We start from the raw sequence: 23,251 nt of genomic DNA, 5'->3' as shown, positions 1-23,251 counted from the left end.
CTTCTGTGACATCCATGGCTACTGACAGCTGTCGCTCTCAATTCTAGCTTCATTCAAGACCTTGCTCCTGAACTCTAGCTCGAAGCTTCCAACAGTGACAAAGACAGATCTTCTAGGTGGCCCAGGAACCTTCAGAATTGGCTCTGAAAGCACAAAGCTGGAGAGACCTCTCACATGCTACTCCTCATGCTTCAAGGACCCAGGTATAAAACTGACAACTGTCCTCCTTCCAGCATCTGCCAGCACCCAAGGTGGTAGAGCTTGCTTGCTTGGCTTTCATCCAGGGCTCCTTGTGTCACCACAGTGAGTTTCTAGCAGCAAAGGACCTAATAGGATCCTCGGAGAGACAGCTTGGTGGGTGGGCAGGGAACTGTTGAGGGAAGCTTGGGCCCTGAACCTCCCCCAGTTCCCCTTGACAATTATTTTAACTCTGCAGACCTGCAAGGAAGCATTTGCATTTTGTTCTCCTTTTTTTTTTAAAATTCATTTCAATCTTACTAAGAAAAACAAAACAAACTTTAAAAGAACACCTTTGCCAGGTTGCAAAATCTCATTCTGCCGACCTCTCCATAACATCCCCTATTATTTCTTCCTGAAAGATGCTATACAACTCAAAACTCATTAGTATCTGAGAGTAATTAGCCCGTTTCCTCCTTCTCTGGTTGGTCTGCTTACACAGTGTTCTGTTTCACCTTCGCTGGAATTATTGTTGGTTTTGCTTAAATATATAGGACAGATTTTGGCTGTCAGGATGGTTGGATATAAAACCTTTTTAAAGAAAACTTTCCACTGACTTTTCTAGGGAGATGAACAGTACCCATTTAATGAGGTGCCAATTTCTTCCCGGTGGAGACAGATCCCCTTAAACTGACCAGTAAGGGGACTTGTCCACTGCACCCCACATCTCCTAAGCAGGCAGCTTAAGCTCAAGTCTGCTGGTTTCTGGCCTTCAGGCAATGCTGCCTGGCAGGATGGTAGCATCCTCCTGTATCTCCTTTTTAGTTTTGATTTCTTTGACCCTTAACCCATCCTCATGACATCCAGGTAACCTTCACAGGAATGGTCATGGAGAATCCTCTTAAATAAGCAGGAAGCCAGGTGCCCAAGAGGAGACCTCACATCCTCAGGGGTATAAAGTTGTTCCTGGATTATATGGGGGTGGAGGCACCATTGAAACAAGAGCCTGAAGGCGGATTTAAATTCCCTCGAGCCTCCTCACAGCAATTAACGAGTGAGAGCCATTTTTCACTGTGTCACCGAGAATCCCGCATGGAGCATGGAGCATAAAAGTGGCCTCAAAGCACTGAGATTCTTGTATGGAGTTGAGCCTGTGACAGGTGGCAGAAGAAGTGTGTGGCTATTCTAAGGCTCTTCGAGACTGCTCTCTCTTTAGAGTCAGGGGGTGCCCAAGGTGTCCAGGCCTCTGAGCACCAAACAGCTCAAGAAAGGACTCAGCCTTTAGCCAAGGGGACTAACATATGGGTGTGGGAAGTACCCCCAGATTTGGCTTAACTCCCTTTCTTATTCCAGGAGCCAGAGGTGCCACAGGCATAAAGTTCTGCTTTGCTGAGAGTACACACAGCCCAGACGGGGCCACTGGGTGTCTTCTGTCTCCCCAGGCCATGCCTGGAAGGGGTGAACAAACCCTGTTCTGCTTCTTTCTCTAAGGGTACAGCTTTGGGTGGCCAGTCAGTCTTCCCAGCAGGTGGCACAACACCTCTGTTTGATTGTGACCCTAGAGACCAAGATGGCCACAAGGCACCAACTTGTGTACATACAGAGACACACGCAGGCTCCAGCGGCTGATCCCGGTGCTCTAATCTGCAAAGCTTTGGGACTGTACGTGGGAAATAATCTTGTCAGCACTTTGGCATCAAAGAAAGGGAGAGAGTCGCTAATTGTAAGAGCTTTGGGTGGAGAAAAGCGGTGATGTGCCAGCTATGTAAATCAGCATATGCTGAGATCTAAAAGAAACCATGCCAGGCCAGGAGGAAGTTAGGCAAACCAGGAGGGTGAGGAAGCAACCCTAGGAACTGATTGGAAGAAACCCGAGGAAGCACTTGGGTACGTCTGTCTGTACCGGAAGGGACGGCTAAAGGGGTGAAGAGTGATGAGCATGCCCCTGACCTAAGTGTGTCTTTGGATATAGCTGGGTGGGCTGCGCTCCACCTAAGTCAGGCAGGCTTTATAGGCAAGATCTTAACTGCATGGGCCCTTTTGCTTGGTACCTGATGCTGGGACAAGTGCTTCTAAGCAGGGATGGGTGTTAAGGCTGGATGCCTAGGGTTTAGGTGTTTTTTGTTTTTTTGTTTTTTGTTTTGGTAAGTGGAAGCGTGTGTCCTGCTGTCGTCACAAACTCTCCAGGACTGGGCTGGAGCTGGAAGTGGCTACCAACTTATGTGAGAGAATCCAAAGGAGGAGACCTGGCATGGGACCAGTCCACCCAATCCTCTGCACAAGCTAGGTCAGCACAGGGACCAGGACCAGCGCCGCCTGGCGGATACGGCGTGTGATCAGCGCAGAGCCAGGCTCCCTGAGCAGACGCGGGCTGAGCGGAAGCTCCGAACGCAAAGAGAGGTTCCTTTGACCCACACACTTGCATGCAGCGGCAGAGCAGTTTATGGCCAGGCTGAAAGAAATCAGTCTTGTGCCCGGAGGGATTAAAGACGAGTTCACCGAGGCCGAGCCCTCTATATGAGGAGGCCACTTGTCTTGTACACTGCATCAGAGCGAGGGGAGAGGTTGAAGTCTCTGGGTTAAAGCAGAGGCAAAGGAGGGCGCTGAAGCCAGCAGATATCGAAGGAAGGACGTTAGACCCAGTGCAAAAAAAAAAAAAATTGGTTTTCAGGACACGGGTGAACCTCTAGGGACCTAGAGAAATATTTTGTATATTTATCCGGTAGAGGAATGGATCCATGACTAGAAGGGTCCGAGGCCCACCTGGCGTCAGTGTCTGTAGTATTAGGGGACCCTACGCCCTACACTCACTTTAAACCAGGTAGATCTCGCCGGCGTCCCCATCTCCGCGAGTAGCGGGACCTGCCGGCTCCAGCGCTCACCACCTCGGCTTCAGCTCGCCATTAAGATCGCTGCGCGGAGTCTGGAGTCTCTGGCTCTTCCGTGCGCACCGTCAGCTAGAGCCACAGGCCACCAGCAGCGACAACGGAGTGGGCTAGGGACTGCAGTAAAGGAATCAGCTGGCCTTGTAGGGAGTGCCCCTCAGTGCTGCGCCTCGTCCGAGCCTCGGGGGTCCCTAGCTGGGGGCGGGGACTGGGGCCCCGCCGGGCCCAGGGGAGGCGCAGGCAAGGAGGGCGCGGGCAGGAGGAGGGGCTCCAGCGCGGGGCAGGGGCGGAGCGAGCGGCCGCGCCGCGCAACCAAGTGAGTTCTCTCCGAAGCCCGCGCCGCCGCCGGCCCGCACCTCGGGCGCCCGCCGCCCCCGCCGCCGCCCGCGCGGGGGTGTAGGATGCTGGCGGGCGCCAGGCTCCAGCGGCGGCGGCGGCAGCTGCAGCAGCCCCAGCAATCCCGGTGGCGGCAGCCTCTCCCGTGGCCGATGAATGCAGACCCGCCGCCACCGCCCTGGGTTTGGATGGTCCCCGGCTCCGCCGGGTTGCTCCGGCTCGGCGCCGGGGTCGCGCCCCCGCCGGTGCTGTTGGCCTCGGCACAGCCCGCTGCCGCCCCTCTCCTCCCGCGGCTGCCGGGCTGGCCAGCCCCGGGCGAGCCTCTGCTGCCCCTGCTGCCGCTGCCCTCTGCGCCAGACCACGCCGCCGCCGTACACCATTATCCCCTGCTCCACGGACAGGTAACGGCCCGGGCCCCGGCCCCGATCCTACCTAGGCTCAGGATTGTGGGTTCCCTCCTGCGCCGGGGCTACCCTGGCCCTGGGGTTGGCGCTTCTCCCTCCCTCGGGTGTTTCTGGGTTCCCCACATCATCAGGACGCAGCCTCGCAGTCATACATTGGCAAGAAAGTTCATGCTTCGACGTCCGGTTTTACCTTGGCAGTTTTTTTTTCTTTTCCCCCAATATTTTCCCCTGTGGTTCTCGTTAGAGCCACTAAGACTCGGCAGCCCCTGGCTGCAGCCAGACAGCCTGGACCCAACTTTCCAGGGAGCCGGGCGCTGTCCAGAACGCGGTGCTGAAGTCACCGCTGCCGAGCAGAGCGCGGCAGCCAACCTCCGTGGCTGCCATCGCCTCGAAGTTAATACTTGTACAGTCTCCGCCAGACTTGAAAGCAAGCTGCAGATCAATAGCTATTTTTGATTCTGTTCTGATCCCCTACTCCTTCTCGTATATTCAGGGCAGTGCTTAGGAGAATTCCAGCCGCGGAAGGCAGCCTGGAAATCCTGCCTTGAAAGCGACTTGTGGGGGGGATTTCCTCTCCTGCCCTCTGAATTATCTTAAGGAAGGTTCCACTTTGGAAGAGTTTGGCATGCAGAGGCTGGAGCGGCGAAGAAAAGTGACTGCGTCTTTGATTGACGGTGCAACCTTTCCTGGCTTTGGCCAAATTCATCGTTCACTATCTCTGCAAATGAGTCTGAATCCGGGAATAGCACATATTTCATTCCGAGACTGATCTCATTAGCATATCCAAATGAGCGTCTTGTCACAGTTTACCTTTTCATTAGTTTTAGCCTAACACCTTTTGGGTTCTCCCAGAAGACGTCATCAAACTCTCCCCAAGCTATTCCTTGCGTTTAACGATAATGATACAGGCCGTTTTGAGCATCCCGTCTTGATGTGTGTGGTACACATCGTGTTCGGCTTTATTGGATAAGCTCTGGTAGCTTTTGCCATGTTTAGGAGGCCTGTCATTTCGGAGTGTTACCACTAGAGGAACATAATGTCAAGAAATGCGCTCCCCCCCCCCCCCAAGAAAAACACTTCATGTCTCCCTACCCCGTATAAATTAAAAAAGAAAAAAATCTGGAAAATTTAGTATTAGGTTTTTTTTTTTAATATTTTCTGCCGTTCGCTATCTAAATAGAAATAGGTAGAATCAGAAAGCTATTTTTACAGAAAGCAAAACAAGAAAAACACTGTGACTCTGAAACAGTAGCTACCAAGTGTTCCCCCACCCCAGTGTTCCTGGGGTGAGCCCTGGGTGGTTTCAGTGGGTGACCATAGCCAGTGTTTGTCCCTTTCTGTGCCGGCTGTTTTCCTGCAGTGAGGTCTTCAGCCAAGCAGTCCTTACAATTTCTTTGCTCTAGAATCTGTTTGCATTAGTGAACCTTGATAAAGTTACAATCTTAATTCCTTCACATAGTTTCAAAATGATAGATGAGTTGATTGGAACTGCCACTCTGGGCTCTCCATGAGGAGAGGTTGGGAATTCAAAACTAATTGCTCCAAAGCCAGTTTTTGCCCTTCCTATCATGGTTTCCCATCAGCCCAGGGCAGAAAGTCTCCTCTCCTCTCTTTCTTTCTCATTTTCTTTCTTTCTTTCTTTCTTTCTTTCTTTCTTTCTTTCTTTCTTTCTTTCTACCTTTCTTTCTTTCTTTCTTTGTTAAGTTAGTTCTTTGACAATGTTCTGTATGTCTGATTTCCTTTTCCCCACCCTCTTTTGTTTCTTCCCATTCGCTCTTCAGCAATCCCTCTCCAGGATGCCTGACCCTAAGGGCTTGCTTCCTGACCTACTAAGCTCATCCAGGCATGTGTGTAACCACGGGGCTGTAGAAATCCCATTTCTTTGTGCCTCTCATGGTCTTACCTTGGAAGTTCCTCCTCAATATTGAAAGACACTGAAATGATAATTTTTATGAAGACCCAGATATAAAACTTACAAAAATTTCTCTGTAATTTATAAATGCTTATGGTCTTTCTTGATTGGAAATGAGGTAATTTTCTCAGCAAATTTCTACACTTTAAGTTCCTTTATGCAGCGTCTTTTGGCACAAAACAGGCTAATGTTTATTTCTCTCTCCTCTCTTTTAAAATTTTGGGGCCCAGTGGCTGTTCGGTGGTCATTCTTCACCCGTAGGACTGTCCCCTTCTGCTGTGGAGTTGGTGCCCCTTTTTCCACATGTCTGTCCTTCTGCTCTGCCACCTCCTGTTGGGAAAAGCTGGATAGATAAAAGGATGCCTAATTACAAGGTAAAAGTGCAAGCGATTTAATTGGATAAGTGGATTTTTTAATTGATAAGTTGCTGGGTATCACCACGTTAACAGAAAACATGATGCATTTTCTAATTGTAGTAGATTGAGTATTTGAGTAGAGAGAGGGCTCATTTCAGAACCCAACTGTCCTGTTCAAAGACACCAGCTGATAAGGATAATTTTGTCATAACTTGAATGTGTGGGTTCTGTCAAAAAGCACCATTTTATGAATCAGATTTTTCAGCTTTAAAATCCATAACCATCATCAAAAATCCACTCTTACATATTGCATAACGGAAGTTTTACATTCTGAAAAGGAGTTTTTCCTCACAGTTCTCTCCCTTTGTATATTTTTTTTCTTCTTCTTTCTGGTGGTTTATGAATCTAAGTTTGTGACTATTGTTTTCTTACTTGAATATGAAAGATGTAGTAAGACATTGATTTGTTCTACCACACGAAGTGGTGATCGAATTGGGTGATTCTTCAGTGTGTCACCTGGCTGTTGGGCTGAACTGGCTGGGCTGACAGTTAAAGATTAGCCCAGTGTCACCAGCGGACTTCCTCTGGCTTCTTACAGCAACCCTTTTCTTTAAGTTTTAGATCCACACTCCCAGACCCAGTAGTATAACACCCAGCGTTTGACCAGTGAGGAATAGCATTCACCTGTATCTTCCACCAAGTTCTTTGTTTTAAATGTTTGCCTTTATTTTGGACAGATCTTTCTTAATAATTCCTTTGCTCTGGATTCAACGTGGATATACCCCGAGGAATCAGGACTCTTCCACAGCCATGAAAAACCTCATTTTCTGGCAAACCAAGTATCTCCATCTCTGTCCAGGCCAGTTTCTGCCTCCAGGCCTCTCCCCACTGTGGTATTAGCAGCTCAACCAATACCAGGTTGGTACCCAAAGTGGTAATGTGACTTTTGTGCCTGTCTGTGTTAGTCATAACTCAGCCTGAAAAACAAAGTGTCATTTTCCGACACGATTCTTTTAGCAAATTATCTTCTGACGTATTGCACAGTGTGAATCCTTTTTTTAAAACTTGAGTTGGGTTACTCATCTGCTATCATTCCTTAGCTATAGGGGCACTTTTTGAAGATGAGTTAGCTGAGGGACTTGTGCAGTGTGAGATTAACAAGGCTCCGCTTTTATAACTGGGCCATGTTCTTTATTACTGGTTGACAAGGACAGCAGGTGAGCTCTGTCACCCGTTAACCTGCTGCTTGTCTGGGGTGCTGCATGCAAGGGTGCTTGAAGGTCTCCAAGGCGCAGGTGCATGCATCGTTCCTGTGAGGTTTGCATTATCAATGAGGGTGCTGGTGGAGATGGATTATGAAACACTCTGCTTGGTTGATGGGCTTTGTTCTATCTTTGGAATCAAATGACCCAAGAGAACATTTGTCCTATAACAGAGCCTTGCCCTCCCCCACCCCGAAAAAAATTCCTGGGTGAAATATTGCATAATAAACCTGTATTGTAACAGGAGAATAAAATCATCTTATGAATTTTTAAATTGATTTTTTAAAATCACCTTAACATATGATCATATTACAAAAGCAAATGTTGCCGGTGCCAAAATTGTCTTGCAGCCCCTTCCATTATGGAATATTTTATGACTGCAGAATTACATTATCTTCCTGTAATTTCCTACCTACCAAGCTTATCTCAATATGTGTCTCTAAAATTTAGTAATAAGGAGCTGTTCCTGTGGATACCAGCACTGGGGTAGGGGAGGCATTTACTTCCTTCTCTGTTTGGCTACACATCTATTCCAATCTGCAAAGATTCTTGTTTAGCAATAACTCAGGAAGAACAAGGCAGCGGGTCCCACAGGCTTTTGTGATTCTTGACTGAAAAGTGCTTTCATTCCTCATCATTGTGCATTGCTGATTGATTGAGATCTGCCGGAACATCAGGTATACACGTGCTTCTAACATCGCATACCTCGATGTTTATGTTTTCTGTTTGCACTAATTGTCATAGAAGATAATTGCATGATATGCATCGGATTATATTGAGTGCACCATGACTTTCAGCTACTCTTGGGAAAATGCTTCCCGATACATGGGTGAAATCTCCCAGACCATCAGCAGGTTCAGTTTTGTAAGCTACGTGTCTGACAAAGCTTTTGGGTGGAGTTCCTCCTTTCCACTCATGGCAGAAGGCTAGACATTACTCAGAATGCCTCAGTCTTCTCAGTAAGCAGTTGCTATGGATATCCCAATGTTCACTGGGAAGCCAGGAGCTTCTCAGAGTGCTTACTTACTGTGATGTGGCACATTCAAACAGCATTCCTTAATTTTACCCTCTGAGTTGGGGGATTAGTAACCCATAAAGGATGAAATAATATTTATTACAAACATAATGCTATAGTAATCATTCTAACCACTGTCTACCATTAATCCAATTTTTGCTTTTATCTTCCTTGGCTTTTGTTTTTTGTTTTTCTTTTTTTTCTTTTCTTTTCTTTTTTTTATCTTTTACTTCACCAATGACTACAACACTTGAGGCTTGGCCTACCTTGAGGAGACAGTTTGACCTGTCTCCCAAGGTGACTAACAGTCAGATACATCTGCTTGAGATGGGACTACCTAAATTTCATCACTGAAGTTTGACTTTTTGATAAGTTTTAGAATTCTCAGGAATTATTCACTTTTGAAAAGAGTGAATTGAAATGCCTGATGAACATATATGCAGAGGTTGTGTATGTGTTATTAATTTCCTAACAAAGCACTTGGGAGGGGAGCAAGAAAAGAAGAAAGGTAGAGTTAATCCCCAAATCATTTAAAATTTAAAATACATCACTTCAATTTTACTACGAAGGCTAGAAATACCTTTATTAAAGCATGCATATGTAAATTATCAAATATGTTGCTATTATAACAATCATGTTTTATGTCTTAAAAGTGGATAATTTTGCATATTACATTTAATTTACACTGCAATGTATATTATACAAATATACATGATTATGACTATGTACATTTTATACAAGCACATAATATAAAATATATCATTATAATATAGTACATGATGACATAGCATATTCATCAACTTTGTTATACATGTTTTCTACTAGAATTCAATGGCCTTAGAATCAGACATATTTTTATTGATTTCTTTCAAATTAATCAAAGAAACATAATTAGAATTTCCAGAGAACAGGAAAAGTGAGTCTTAAGTTCTCATTTTGAGCAGTGCCAGTGAACTAAGACTTTTGTTTTCTTGGCTGGATAGTGGTTTCCACGTAACATTACTCTCTAAGTGATGCTCATTCGTGCATTGATATTTGAGGGACAGTAGAGGGTTATAAACCAGGAACTCAAGTGATGCGTGCCTAGCGAGCAGTTTGAGTAACTGTGCTATTGGCTGCCTTGTTAGTGGTCACATGGATGGAACTCTGAGGTTTAGGTTAACGTCACATCCCCCTCACTTATGCTGGCTAACTAAGTTCAGGGGCTCAGGTCATGTGAGCTCAACTTGACTGAGCTTACAAAGCCATCTAAAGTTTGATGTGCTACAGAGGATTTTGGTTTTTAGGTAAACTGGGTTCGTACATGATTGCCGTTCTACTCAGAGCTAGAAGCAGCCTTGGCCACCTCAAATGTGGGAAGTGATCATTGATGCCGGTCTCCTTTTCTCCACTCACCAGGCAAACGATGAGAGGAGGACAGCCGTGAGAGTCGGGCTATGCAGACTAGTGGCAGGGATGGAAAAAAGTAAGTCACAATCATGTGACATAGTTACAAATGATGGGGCGCCTTGAGGGAAGGCCTACGGTGCAGGTACCTCAGAGCAGGACAAGGATTAGCATGCTAAGCCAAGCAGTAGATACAACATACAAAAAACAAAACAAAACAAACAAACAAAAAAAAAAAACCAAAACTACAGGATTAAGGGAGGCTGGGCTACACTGGGAATCAATGGGGAGCCTAGATTTTACAGTAGAGAAGAGGCTCAGACCCTCTTCAGCCAGAGACATTCTTGAGAGCTCAGGCTTCATAATATAGTGAGATTTTATACTGTCTTCCCACCCTGATGGATCCGCAGCTCCTCTCAACAGCAGGGATTTATCCTGGGAAGCTGAGGACCATCAGGAGGCCTAGTATCTACTCTCTGGTCAGTGGATCCATGATGCAAAGGCACAGAGTCACAGCCGTGGAAAGCAAGGGCTATAATAATTAAGTGGCTAATAAGGAAATTGTCCCTAATGATGGTGTTAATGGGCCGAACTGAGAAGTAATCCAAGACTCCTTCATTCCCAGCCCTCAGCAGATGATTCAGGGTAGGAAGCAGGCAGGCAAGAAAGATTCAGTGTCCAGGACAGTCCTCCCACACGGTATGTGAGTCCCTGGAATATGGCAGCATGTCAGGACACTATTCAGAAACAAAATAGCCAGCTGAGGCTAAGAGCATCACGCTGTGGGAAAAGATCATTAACTCACTTGCCTTCCAGTAGAGAGACACACAAAATAAGCAGTGCCTTGAGGGAAACTGGAGGTTTGTGTAATAGCCATCTCTATGGCAGTGGCCATTATCCTGAGATCAGAAAGCCTGAATCTACTAAACTTGTGTTGGGGAACACAAGTGTATACCACCCAAACTGGTTGTGCCCTCCCGACTCAGTAGTGAGCTCTCTACAGATGGGGAGAAGACAAAAGCACAGGTGTGCAGCAAGAGCATTGTGCTCAGAGCCCTTTAACCCCAAAGGTGCAGAAGAAAGGCTTTGCACAGGATCTGGTCATCCTTTAGGATAAAGGAAATTTTTAGTATAATTTAACATGCATGAATAAATAAGTAACCACAGAAGATCAGAAAGGGTTGTAATGAAAAATGAGCTGCCTCAGTAGAGAGTCCATCGGAAGAAATGAGAAAGGAGCACAAGGGCATTTCTGAAACAGCGATTGGAATCACCAAGGAGAAGGCCCAGTTGAAGTCAGTGTGCAAACGTGCCCAGTGTGCAGCCGTGACTCTGCAAAGCAGCCAGTATTCAGAGAACGTGATGGGCATGGATGTCAAAAGGCGAAGCACATATCACGATGCTCTGACCTTCTGTAAACAAATGAAAAGCACAGCGTTAGATGTGACAAGGAAGGACATCTGTGCCCACTGAAGCCTGGTATATCCATCACTTTTCTCATTGCTGTGACCTAATACCCGAGAAGAAGCAACTCAGTGGGAGGGAGGGTGTGTGGTTGGGCTCCGGGTTTGAGTGGAGGCAAATACCAGAGGTGGTTTCACACTCAAACCACAGCGAGAACACCACGTAAAAGAGCCGGGGAATGGACATGATCTGTTCAGCTCCGTTCATTCCACGCTGCTAGATCTGGTCTTCATGCTGAGAAAAGTTAAGAGAGCAGGAGGAAATCATCAAATAATTACGTCTCACCAGAAAGTCATGTTGGTACACAGGTGAGGAGAGTCTGTTGGAGAAGCTGAATGGGTCCACAGGAAAGCCACGCCCTAACACTGCTGCTGCCGTCACTCTACTCACAGCTTAGTTTTATTTATCTCACTCATATTTTTTTCTTTTTTTCTTTATAGTTAGGTTTTTTTTAAAAACACAGTATCTGTCTTTCAAAGTGAAGTTTAGTGTGTTTTATACTTTATATATACTTTTTATATAACTTCCATATATGATTTTAGCACTTTGATTTATATAATCTTGTTATTCTCTGCTTTGTTGTTGCTAATCTGGTGACACGTGTGCTTTGTTTACTTTTGAGTGCAAGATGACTGGGAGTATGTCAGATGGATCCTGATTTTATTCTCCCAGCAATTATCAGATGAGATTTTAAAGAAAGTTGACTTGAGCTTATGTTTTCTCAGTTTTAAATTGTGAGACCACCACTACCTTAGAACCCACCCGCGAAACGTGAAGCATTTGGAAAAGTTCATATTGTATAACTTTGTTATTTTCTTTTAAACTTCCTCTACTAAGAAATAAATCTATAACAAGAAGTCAGAATGAGGAATTAAGCCAGGCTTCGGAATATTTGCAAATATCAGTATTTGTGGTTAATCACAGTGCATAAATATGAACATGTTTATAGTTTGGTCACAGTGACAAGCTCTAAGCTGTATTCCTCACAGAGAAGAAGTTGTTTTTATAACTTTAATTGAAATGCAAAAGCTCAGATTGTGCTGTGAGAACCCCCAAGCTCACAACTAATTACCAAGTTTCCTAAGACTGAAGCTGGACCAAGACCCAGCTCACTAGGTAGCACAGAAAAGATGCATGCTGTGCCCCCTCTACGGTATAAGAATATAGGATGGCCGGAAGTGGGGCACAGATACTGAAAAAGATGGTCAGGCTTCCAGAACTCAAAGCCCCTTGGAAAAGTTACTGTTAAGGGAATTTGAAGCTTATGCAGGCAAACATGACAACAGGAGCCCAGTGCAGGTCAACTCCTGAATATGTTGGCTCTGTCTCCCATGCTGACAAAACCACACTGACAGTGTGACACAAGAAGGGCTGTGATGCTCCCCAGAAGGATGCCCCATACATGGGATTGTCTACTGTCCTACTTATAAGGGCTAGCATTTGGTAAGGTCATTACAAGATGTGCAAATCAAGCAAGAAATTTATCCATCAAGAAAAAATACAATCACCAGAACTGGAGACCTGCACACTGGAACTCTCTCCACAACAGTGATTAGCATATTAATGGCCTGGTGGAGGGAACAGGTGTAGGACTTCATTAGAGATATGGAAATAAAGTTATAGAAATATTAAGAAGAATTTAACATCTGAGATGGAAAGGGACTTTGATGGGCTCACGAGTAGATGTGATGAAGCCAAGAAAAGAGTTTAAGGATAGAACGGTAGAAACCCTTGAAGTTATATTTCAGAGAGAACACAGGGGAAAAATGGAGTCTGCATTCTCAGAGCCGTGAGATAACATCAGATGGTTAGCATATGTGTGATTGAAGTTCTAGAAGAACACATGGCATAAAAGCATTTGGAGAGATAATGATCAAAGGTGATACAAAAATAAACACTGTTGTCAAACTGTAGATCCAAGAGTCTCAGCCAAACCAACTGGAAATGAGCAAAGCTAAAAACAACTGAGCATTCGACAAGTCATAGTCAAACTTGGAAAGAAAAGACTAAAAGTGAATCTTGAAGATAGAGAAAAGACACATTACACCTAAGATGAAAATCTCTCAAGTTTTATTGTCACGATGAAATGATGTGTTTAAAAGGCTGATATAAAAATCTCTCAATCTACAACTTAAACCAATCAAAAAGTATCAGAACTTGAGGTGAAATATCATCCCAAGCAAACCAGAACTGAAAAGAATTCATTGTTTGGGATCACTGGCTCAAGAAATTATAAGGAAGCTTATCAGGAACAAATAATGTAATATCAGAGGGAAATTTACCTTCTCTAGACCAGAAATAAAGTGATAAGAGATGATAAAGGTTGTATTGTTCTCTCTTAACTGCTCCGATAATAGCAGGTGGTGTAAAGAGCAGTGAATAGTGACGGGGCATGCTTGTATAGTCTTATAACACTTGTAAAATGCAAGGTGTGTTTTGTCTCTTCCACAATGACTTGGAGGAGGAACTGGAAGTGTGAACTCAGAATTCTTTCCCACCATCTACCGTATGACACATGGTAATATTGGAGAGTAAATTATGTAGACTTAAAGATAGATCTGGTACCTTTACATATGATCTTTTTATTTATATGAAGATGTACATTTTATTACACACACACACACACACACACACACACACAAGAAAGGCATAGAGAGATATAGAGCAGGCAGTTGAAATTGTGAAGAGACAATATAGCAAAATAATTGTAGATATGGAGCCTGAAGATGCTACCTCCTGTAGCCAGGTAGGACTTCCAGTGGAGGGCAGGGGACACCAACCTACCCATAAAACCCAAATTTTGTTCTGCCTACAAGAAGTGTAGGGATAAAGATGGAGCAGAGATTGAAGGAAGGGTAACCAACGACTGACCCAACTTGAGATCTACTCTATGGGAGAGAGCCAATCCCTGACACATTGCTATGATTGCAGACAGGACCCTAGCATAACTGTCTTCTGAGAGGCTTCATCTAGCAGATGATGGAAACAAATGCAGAGAACCACAACCAAACGATAGGCCAAGCTCAGGGAGTCTTATAGAAGAGTGTATGTGTATGTGGGGGGGGGGCAACTGAGGGAGTTGGAGGGGTCAAGGACACTATGAGAATACCTACAGAGTCAACTAACCTGGGCCAATGGGGTATCACAGAGACTGAACCACAAACCAAACAGCATGCATGGGTTGGAACTAGGCCCCCTACACATAAGTTACAGATGTGCAGGTTGGCATCATGTGGGTTCCCTGACCATTGGGGTAGGGGTTTCTCTGACTCTGTTGCCTGCCTTTGGATCCTTTTTCCCTAGCTGAGCTCTCTTGTCTTGCTTCAGTGGGAGAGGATGCACTTAGTCCTGCTATCCATGGGAGGCCTCCCTTTCTCTAAGAAGAAAGAGAGTGGAGAATGGGGGAAGAGGTATAAAATGGGACTGGGAGGAGAGAAGGGAGGGAGCTCTAGTCAGTCTGTAAAGTGATTAAATAAATTAATTAATGAAAAAAAAGATTCATAATAAATATTCAATCCAGCCAGCCAGGGATACATAGTGAGATCCTGTCTTCAAACAAACAAACAAACAAACAAAAACTAAGAAAACAAAAACCAAGTGGTGATTTATACTTTCAATCTCAGCATTAGGAGGCTGAGTCAGATGGATCTCTGAGTTCAAGGCCAGCCTAGTTTGTATAGCAAATTCCAGGCTACCCAGGGCTACAAGGCTAGAACTTTGCTCAAAAACAAAAGCAACATTCCTTGGGTAGCCAAAGGCCATTCTGGCTAGGGAAGCAGGTAGGCACACTGCAGATCCTCTCCTCCACATCCAATCCCCCAGTCTCACTCCCCAGCTCTGTGGCAGACCCTCTGCCTCAGCTTTCCCCTCTCTCTCTGCCCCCATTTCCAGCAAAACACACAGATCTTATCATCCAACCTTCCTCCCTGCTCATTCTGTTATTACAGCCCCCTCTAACAGGCACTATTTGGGAACTCACCAGAGAAGCAAATAAATGGGTGGAACTAGAAAAAAAAATTTCCTCAGTGAGGTAACACAGACACAGAAAGACAAATATGATCAATGTCTTGCTCAACCAACATCATAGAAGCTTTCTTCTGCAGCAGGTGGGAACAAATACAGAATTCCACAGCCAGGCAATGTGCAGAGAGTGAGAAGCCTTGAAACACTTAGAACAAGGCGATATCTCCAACAGATCCCTCCCCTCAGGGCTCAGGAAACCCATGGAAAAGAATGCAGAAAGAGGGCAAGAGCCAGAGGGGATGGAGAACACCAAGGAAGCGAGGTCTTCTGAATCAACGTGACCAGAGACTGAGACAGCTCTCACAGCGGGCTGCACCAGAAGGGGTCCTACAGGTGAAAGGGGACGTGAACACGTGCCCTCATCCTAACCCAGGAGCTACCTCCAATTGATGACCGCTTGCAAATGAAAACTTAGTTTTCTCTAGGGGAGTTTTACTGGGGAAACAAAAGGTCAGCCTCATGCCCAGCAGTAGACGGCCAACACGAAATAAACTCAACCACATCTTTGGAGGCTCCTGGTCTCATAATGTCCTCTCAGGGCTTTTACATTTTGATGTATTTTTATTTTATTTATTCATTCATTCATTCATTCATTCATTTATTTTTATTTGTTTGTTCTCTACTTTTTATCCTACTGATCCTTTGCATATATATTATGGCTTCCAGTTTTGTGTTTTTGTGGGAATTCCTGAGTGTGTGAACAAGTGGGCTTCTGCATTTGTAACTGTTTCTTGTGCCTTTTCTTGGGCTCTTTTCCTTCGGCTGTATTTTCCTATTCCATTACGTTAGTTTTTATTTAATCTTATCATATTATTATATTATGATACATTTTATATTATATTATATTACATTACATTACATTACATTACATTACATTATATTATATTATATTATATTATATTATATTATATTATATTTACTACATTATTGTGCCTTAGAAGCCTGCTTGGTTTCTAATAAGAGAGAGGAAGGGAGTAAATCGGATTGGTGAAGAGGTGGGGAGCAACTGAGGGAGTAATTGGGATATATTATATGAGAAAAAAAAATCTATTTTCAATAAAAGGAGAAAAAGAAAAAATCCATATGAGCAAATAAATAAGCACCAAGAGATTTTACTGCAGCTATCTTGGTGGTTTAATGTCCCCAACAAAACAAATACAAAAATCAAAACAAAACAAAAAAAACATAGAAAATTATTCAACACAAAATCAGGTATAAAAAAGAGAGAAAGATCATAGCATAGGAGAATAAGCATATAATACAAACCATAAAGGGCAGATTAAAACGTGAAGCTTAATTCCCTGTTGACAGGCAGAGGCTTTCAGATTTTTAGCGCAAATAAGTGATGTCTATTCAGAGACTTCCTTTTAATACGATGACATGAACCACGTGAAAGTTAAAGGAAGGGGAAGATTCGTGCTTCAGAGTGAGTCCAGATGACTGGGAGGTGGCTAACTAAGAGCAAACGAGAATTTAGAAATGAAAAGGAAATTGCATCAATGGAAATACACAGAAAGTCTATCCGAAAGGACAGAACAGTCCCAGCCGAGAGCTTTCACACAGGATGCGCGTGGGCGGAAGAGAAGGAAGGTGCAGGCAGAGTTGCAGGAGCACCAGCAATGAGGTGGCACGTTTTCAGCTTCGGAAAACTGCCAGGAGAGCTACAGACCACCTCACGACTCGCAGCACGTGTTTATGCGCAAGTGCACAGACACTGAGTGATTAAAGTCCGTACAAATTACATTCTGGCAAAAATAATACTAATTTAGAAACCAGTAATAGAACAGAAAAAAAATCTGAAAAATGTCTAAATACTTGAGAATAGTATAATGTACTCAAGTAACACAGGTCACAGAGCTAGAGGGAGTCAGAAAATATTTTTATTTAAATGGAAATGGAAGCAATTTCTTTACGTGTTTCTCTGCCATTCACTGTTTCTGTATTGAGAATTCTGTCTAGCTCTGGACCCCATGTTTTAAAAATTGGATTACTTGATTTTTAAATTCTTGAGTTCTTTATATATTCTGGATATTAGCCCTCTGTCAGATATAGGGTTGGTCAAGATCCTTTCCCAGTCTGTAGGCTGTCATTTTGTTTTGATGACAGTGTCTTTTGCTTTACAGAAGCTTTTCAGTTTAATGAGGTCCCATTTATTATTTGTTGATCTTAGAGTCTGTGCTGTTGGTGCTCTGTTCAGGAAGTTGTCTCTTGTGCCAATGAGTTCAAGGCTCTTCTCTACTTTTTCTTCTAACAGATTGTGAGAAATCTTGTGAGGCACAGCCAAAGCAGGGCACAGGTGGAAATTTGTAACATGAAAATGTCTGCATTGAAAAGGAAAATTTAAGTCCATGTTTACCTTTAAGCATATAGAAAAAAAAGAGAGAGCTTCCTAACCAAAACAAGCCAAAAGAACTGAAAAAAAAAATGACTACTCAATTTTGTTTCCTGTTGCTGTGATAAAATGTCCCACGTTAGGGAAGAAAGAGCTCACAGTTGCAGGTTACAATTAGTTATAGCAGGGAAGTCATAGAGGCAGAAGCATGAGAGAACTTTTTCACATCATATCCATAGTTAAGAGCAAAGAGCAATGAATTCATGCATGTATGCTAGGGCTCAACTCATGTCCTCTGATTTAATCCAGTTCAGGATCCCCAGGCTAGGGAATGGCACCACCCATTACAGGTAGGTCTTCATAACTCAATGATCATAGCTATGACAACCCCAGGCCTTGCCCACAGACCATCCTGATCTAGACAGTTCTTCCTCAAGACTTCCTTCCTAGGTGATTTTAGATTGTGTGAAGCTAAATTAACCCAAAAGATAAGAGATGTCAAGGAATTAAAAAAGAGAAATATTAAGAAAATGGATGAAAGCAAAACTGAATTTTTAGAGGGATCAGTGCAGTTGGTCATCTGGATGGAGCATAAGAAAAAAGAAAGCTAATGGTGATGAGCAATATTAAGAACAATAGCAGTCACCACACTAGGCCTTATACAAAATGCAGTGAGAAACTGTGAGTCACCACCTCATGGCGTGTACTCAAAGACGAACTCTTTGTACAGAACATGCTGAGTTAAAGAAGCAGCAGAATGTGAACAGAACTCAGTGCCTATAAGCAGCAAGCTTGGTTAGAAGCTTCCGGTGTGAGGTGACGTTTTCCCAACAGGGAAATTCTCCAGCATCAGACAACTGTTCTGGTGAGTGCCGTCCGCTGTTTCTGGAAGAAGTGGCAGACACATTTAAGCAAGCTTGTTCAGTCAACAAGATGGGGGAGAATGTCCCCCCTCCCCATTTCCCTTCCCTGAGATCAGCCCTCCTCTGTTACAAAAGTCATACAGTTATTACAGGAAGACTGCTAACTGAGGTGTCAGCAGCACAGATTAAGAACTATCCAAAGGAATGTGATGTGCCCAGCAGTGTAAACAGTAGGCAACACTTTGTGACAAGTTGTTGCTTTCTGGGAATGAAATGCTAATTCGATCATGGGAGACCAACTGATGTTATTTGTCAAAAATGAAAGATGAAGAATAGATCATTTCAGTAGATTTAGAAAAGTTTTTAGGCAGGGCATGGGGGTGGTGCATGCAACCCCAGCACTGAGGCTGATGCAGAAGAATCTCAAGTTTTGGGCTACAAAGTCAGATAATATCTGAATACAAAACAGCAATAATAAACATCATTTTTTTCAACTCAACATTTATTCAGATTAACAGAGAAATAAATAAACCGTGTAAACCAATGAGGGATTAAAGAATACCTCTACAAGATACCCCTGAGAAAGCCACAGAAAGCCACATTTAACAGCAATAGTGGAGGTTTCCTCCAAGGAGAAGAACTAGGCAGGGACTTGTGCTCGCATTGCTTCTGGGCAAAATTGTTCTAGAAGCTGCAGGTGGTACAAGCAGACAAAGGGAACAGGAGGGAAGGGACTGAGGAAGAGGAATAAACACCATATCCACAGCCATCTCTACTTGCAGACAGAGCCCTGCCAGTGTACAGAAAAATCAGCCAGAAGCTTATTTTCACAGGGTTTCATGACACAAAGTCAATGTGCAGATTCAACTGAGTCCCTGTATTACTGTGACCAGCTGGAAATAAAAATAAGACGTATCTCGGATAAATAATACAAAGCCTGAAAGTTATTGACAACCATTACAGAAATGTCTAGGAGCCTTGAAGACTGCAGGAAAAAAATAAATGAAACAACTCACAGTTACAGAAATAAACCTTTTGTAAAATAACCACGCCTGAAACACAAAAAGTAAGTTGCAAGCATGTAGTTCTTGGAGATGGATCTGAAGGTGAAATGGGTACATAGGCACGGTGTAGATTGCCTTCCAGACAGAGGCACAGGGAGTTAGAGGAAGAAAAGCAAACTATAGAAAATCCAAAGATGACAACAACAACAACAACAAAAGCAGCCACAGCTTAAGCAATTGTAAATAAAGTTGATTAAAAATGTTTCCCTCAGTCTTTTCTGAGACTGATACTCCAACCAAGGACCATGCATGAAGATAGCCTAGAACCCCTGCACAGATGTAGCCTATGGCAGCTCAGTATCCAAATAGTGCTCTAGTAAGGGAACAGGGTCTCTGACATGAAGTCAGTGGCTGGCTCTTTGATCACTTCTCCCCTGATGGGGGAGCAGCCTTACCAGGCCACAGAGGAAGACAATGCAGCCAGTCCTGATGAGACCTGATAGACTAGGATCAGATGGAAGGGGAGGAAACTTCTCCTATCAGTAGACTTGGAGAGGGGCATGGGAGGAGATGAGGAAGGGAGAGTGGGATTGGGAGGGAATGAGAGAGGGGGCTACAGCTGGGATACAAAGTGAATAAACTGTAATTAATATAAAAAATTAAAATAAAAAATGTTTTCCTAAACCTCATGGACACAAAACAAATTAGAAGATAAACATTTGCTTTCTATCATTTGTTGAACTCTTTACTAGGGCTTAGAGCGATTAGACGTGTGTTTTGGAACTATACAAAAGTGGTTGCCAATACCAGCATTTTTTGCAACATGAAAACTATCAGAAACTCTAATTATATAGATAAATCTCAATTATCTAGATAGCTGTGAAAATACAAAACATTGAAGGTATGAAGCTTAGTAACATCTGCTAGGATCAAGAGGAGCATGGTTCACAATAACAGAGCTGTGTAATAGCAAGACAGGCATGGACCATGACATCAAGTACGCTGATTTAATAAGAAAAACCATATTCATGTTAGTAAGTTACATGAAGATGCATTGTGGGATATGCACAAAGGCAACAGCCATCTGTAACAGTCTGAAATCTGAAACATGACGTGGTGCCAGATACAGAACACTGAGCTAAGAGCTTCCCCTTCAGCAGAGGTCAAAGCTCCCAGTCATTGCTCCCAAAGCTCATCAGAGTCATTGCTCAGCTTACCACTTGGTCTCCCAGAAGCTCTAGGCAAGAAATAAAACAACCATCCCCGATGACACCTTTCCAGTCTATTATCTGATGAGAATAAAGCACCCCATTTTAATCAGCATTCAAGACAGTGAGTTGTCGCAGGTCCGGATGCTGCTTACCTGGGCAAAGGTCTGATATTTAATTTTGAATTACTCTGTTTTCTCAGAGTAAGAAGAATCCGGTCTTTCCATACAGAAAGTTGGAAATTATTAACTCATGAAAAAGAAAAAGAAAAAAAAATCCTCCATGAGCCAGGAAATATTCATAAATAACACCGGGGTAAAATTGTATCCAGACATGCACTGTACAGGAACTCTTCAGAGACTGTCATTTCTTTATAGTGACTTTCTAGCCTTTGAAAGGACAATAGCAGGCAAGCTTTGCAGGAGCCCCTGAGATGCTCGCACACAGGGAAAAGACTTGTTTAGTCCTCTCTTCCCATTCTCTTCTTTCCTCTGTTTACCTTTTAATGTGCATTTTAATTTATTCTTTGAGAATTTTACACACACATGCAGGGTATTTTAATTATGTCCACACTCCCACCTCTCCCAAGTTCTCCCAGAATCCTCTCCCCACAGGCTCCTGTCAACATTACATCCTCGTTTTGTTTTTTCCCCACTGAGTGTATTAGTGCTGCTCACCTCCACATGGTGAGAGTCCATCAGAACATGGACAGTCTATGAGGGACCACATCCCTGAAGTAAATCAACTCCCCTCCCTGCAGTAGCCATCAACTGCACACTCCTCAGTCAGGACAGACGGGACTCCATGATCCCTTTCCCATTCATGCGGGGATTTACATTTTTAAACTTTCTTTTCTTTTTTTTTTTTTTTCTTTCACTCTCTAGGACTTTGAATGCAAGGTTGAAGCAGTAATGAAACAAGTTAAAACGGAGATGTAGCCATTTCATAGAATTATTGGTTTACTTTTAAATTAGCGTACAAAATGGTAAAATTGACTATGGCATTTGCAACACACTCTTAGTTTGGTTGTTTCTCTTCTCTCACTGCTGCCCCAAGTGAATCATTCCATCCCCAGCCACTGCCTTCCACGTTCATGGAACAGTATTCTCTTATATCTTGCCATGCTTTTTTCCAAACCTCTGTCTTTTTTAAATCCTTTCAGGGTCTCCTTGGTAGTTTCATAGCCTATATTCACACTCACGATCACAAAGAGGAACATGCACACACACACACATACAGAGAGAGAGAGAAAGATTGAGAGAAAGAGAGAGCGAATACTAGGATCTGCATACAAGACAGAACTAGAGTATTGAGCAGTATTTTTAAAGGGATGGTTCTAATGGCTTCCACCATCAAGCTAGTACATGATACTAGCTACCCCTCCTTTACTTGGGAAAGTTCCTCCTATGCTGTATGCTGGTGGTCATTTTCCTCCCATGATGCAATGTTGACATTTTTGTATGATTTTTCTTATTTTTTTCCTATTAGGATAATCAGAATTTTCTTTTTTTTCTCCTTCTTCTTCTCCTCCTCCTTCTTCTTCTTCTTCCTCTTCTTCTTCTTCTTCTTCTTCTTCTTCTTCTTCTTCTTCTTCTTCTTCTTCTTCTTCTTCTTCTCTTCCTCCTCCTCCTCCTCCTCCTTTCTCCTTCTCCTTCTCCTTCTCCTTCTCCTTCTCCTTCTCCTTCTCCTTCTCCTTCTCCTTCTCCTTCTCCTTCTCCTTCTCCTTCTCCTTCTCCTTCTCCTTCTCCTTCTTCTTCTTCTTCTTCTTCTTCTTCTTCTTCTTCTTCTTCTTCTTCGTCTTCTTCTTCTTCTTCTTCTTCTTCTTCTTCTTCTTCTTCTTCTTCTTCTTCTTCTTCTTCTTCTTCTTCTTTGTTAATGGTCCATTGGTTAGTTGTCAATTGGAAACAAAGCTGGGAAGAAGGAATCTCAATTAGGAATTGCTTTCATCAGATTGGCTTGTAGACATGTCTGTAGGGCATTTTCTTGATTGATGGTTGATGAAAGAGTGCCCATATCCTTCTGTGTAAGAAAGCTAGCTGAGCAAGGCAGAGGGAGCAAGTCAGGGAACAGAGTAGGAGTCCTTCATGGTCTCTGCTTTAGTGACTGCCTCCAGGTTCTTGCTTGAGCTCCTGCTTTGGCCTCTGTCAATAATGGGGTGTGACCTGAGAGCCAAATAAACTCTTTCCTCCCTAGTTTGCTTTTGGTCAGAGTGTTCACCACAGCACAGGAGAGGCTAACTTGAACCATTGGTTGTTTTCCCTGTAGTATGTGCTGAAACGTTGAATGACATACATTTCCCAGACGGACCCAAGCTCCTCCTGGAAAATCTTGTGGGCTGGGCTGGAGTTACAGCTGTTGCTTTGTCTAGGGTGTTTGATCTATGCTGTGTGTGAAACTGCACTGTGTCTTTTGATCTTATATTTACTGTGAAAGCTCACTGAGAATTGACTACTCTACTTTAATCTTTGGAAGCATTCTATTACAATATTAGAGTAAAATATCTGTTAAAATGTAGGACCTGCCAGTTAAACTAGAACTTAGTCCTCCCTTTGTGGTTATCATCTTTAGCTATTGAATTAATGCATTTCTTCTCACTTGAGTATTCAATCGTATTCCTCATTCTG

The 23,251-nt window shown here is 43.5% G+C and overlaps 1 protein-coding gene across 2 annotated transcripts in view; it reads left to right on the top strand.

Moving 5' to 3' along the window:
• Positions 1-3,374: 3,374 nt before the first annotated feature.
• The window catches only part of Tcerg1l (transcription elongation regulator 1 like), a 183,669-nt gene continuing 163,792 nt past the window's right edge, over positions 3,375-23,251 (top strand). Inside the window, exons 1-3 of one of the 2 annotated variants that reach the window (XM_060381606.1) lie at positions 3,375-3,799; positions 5,945-6,088; positions 6,808-6,988. In XM_060381606.1, coding sequence (XP_060237589.1) covers positions 3,464-3,799; positions 5,945-6,088; positions 6,808-6,988 — 661 coding nt within the window. In that variant the 5' untranslated portion in view covers positions 3,375-3,463. The remainder of the gene's footprint in view (positions 3,800-5,944; positions 6,089-6,807; positions 6,989-23,251) is intronic. The other variant, XM_021635078.2, reaches the window with a different exon arrangement.

This window comes from Meriones unguiculatus, chromosome 1 (genome assembly GCF_030254825.1).
Source record: "Meriones unguiculatus strain TT.TT164.6M chromosome 1, Bangor_MerUng_6.1, whole genome shotgun sequence".
Classification (NCBI taxonomy): Eukaryota; Metazoa; Chordata; class Mammalia; order Rodentia; family Muridae; genus Meriones; species Meriones unguiculatus.
Note: the sequence above shows the minus strand (reverse complement) of the source record. Positions and strands in the feature narration are given on the sequence as shown.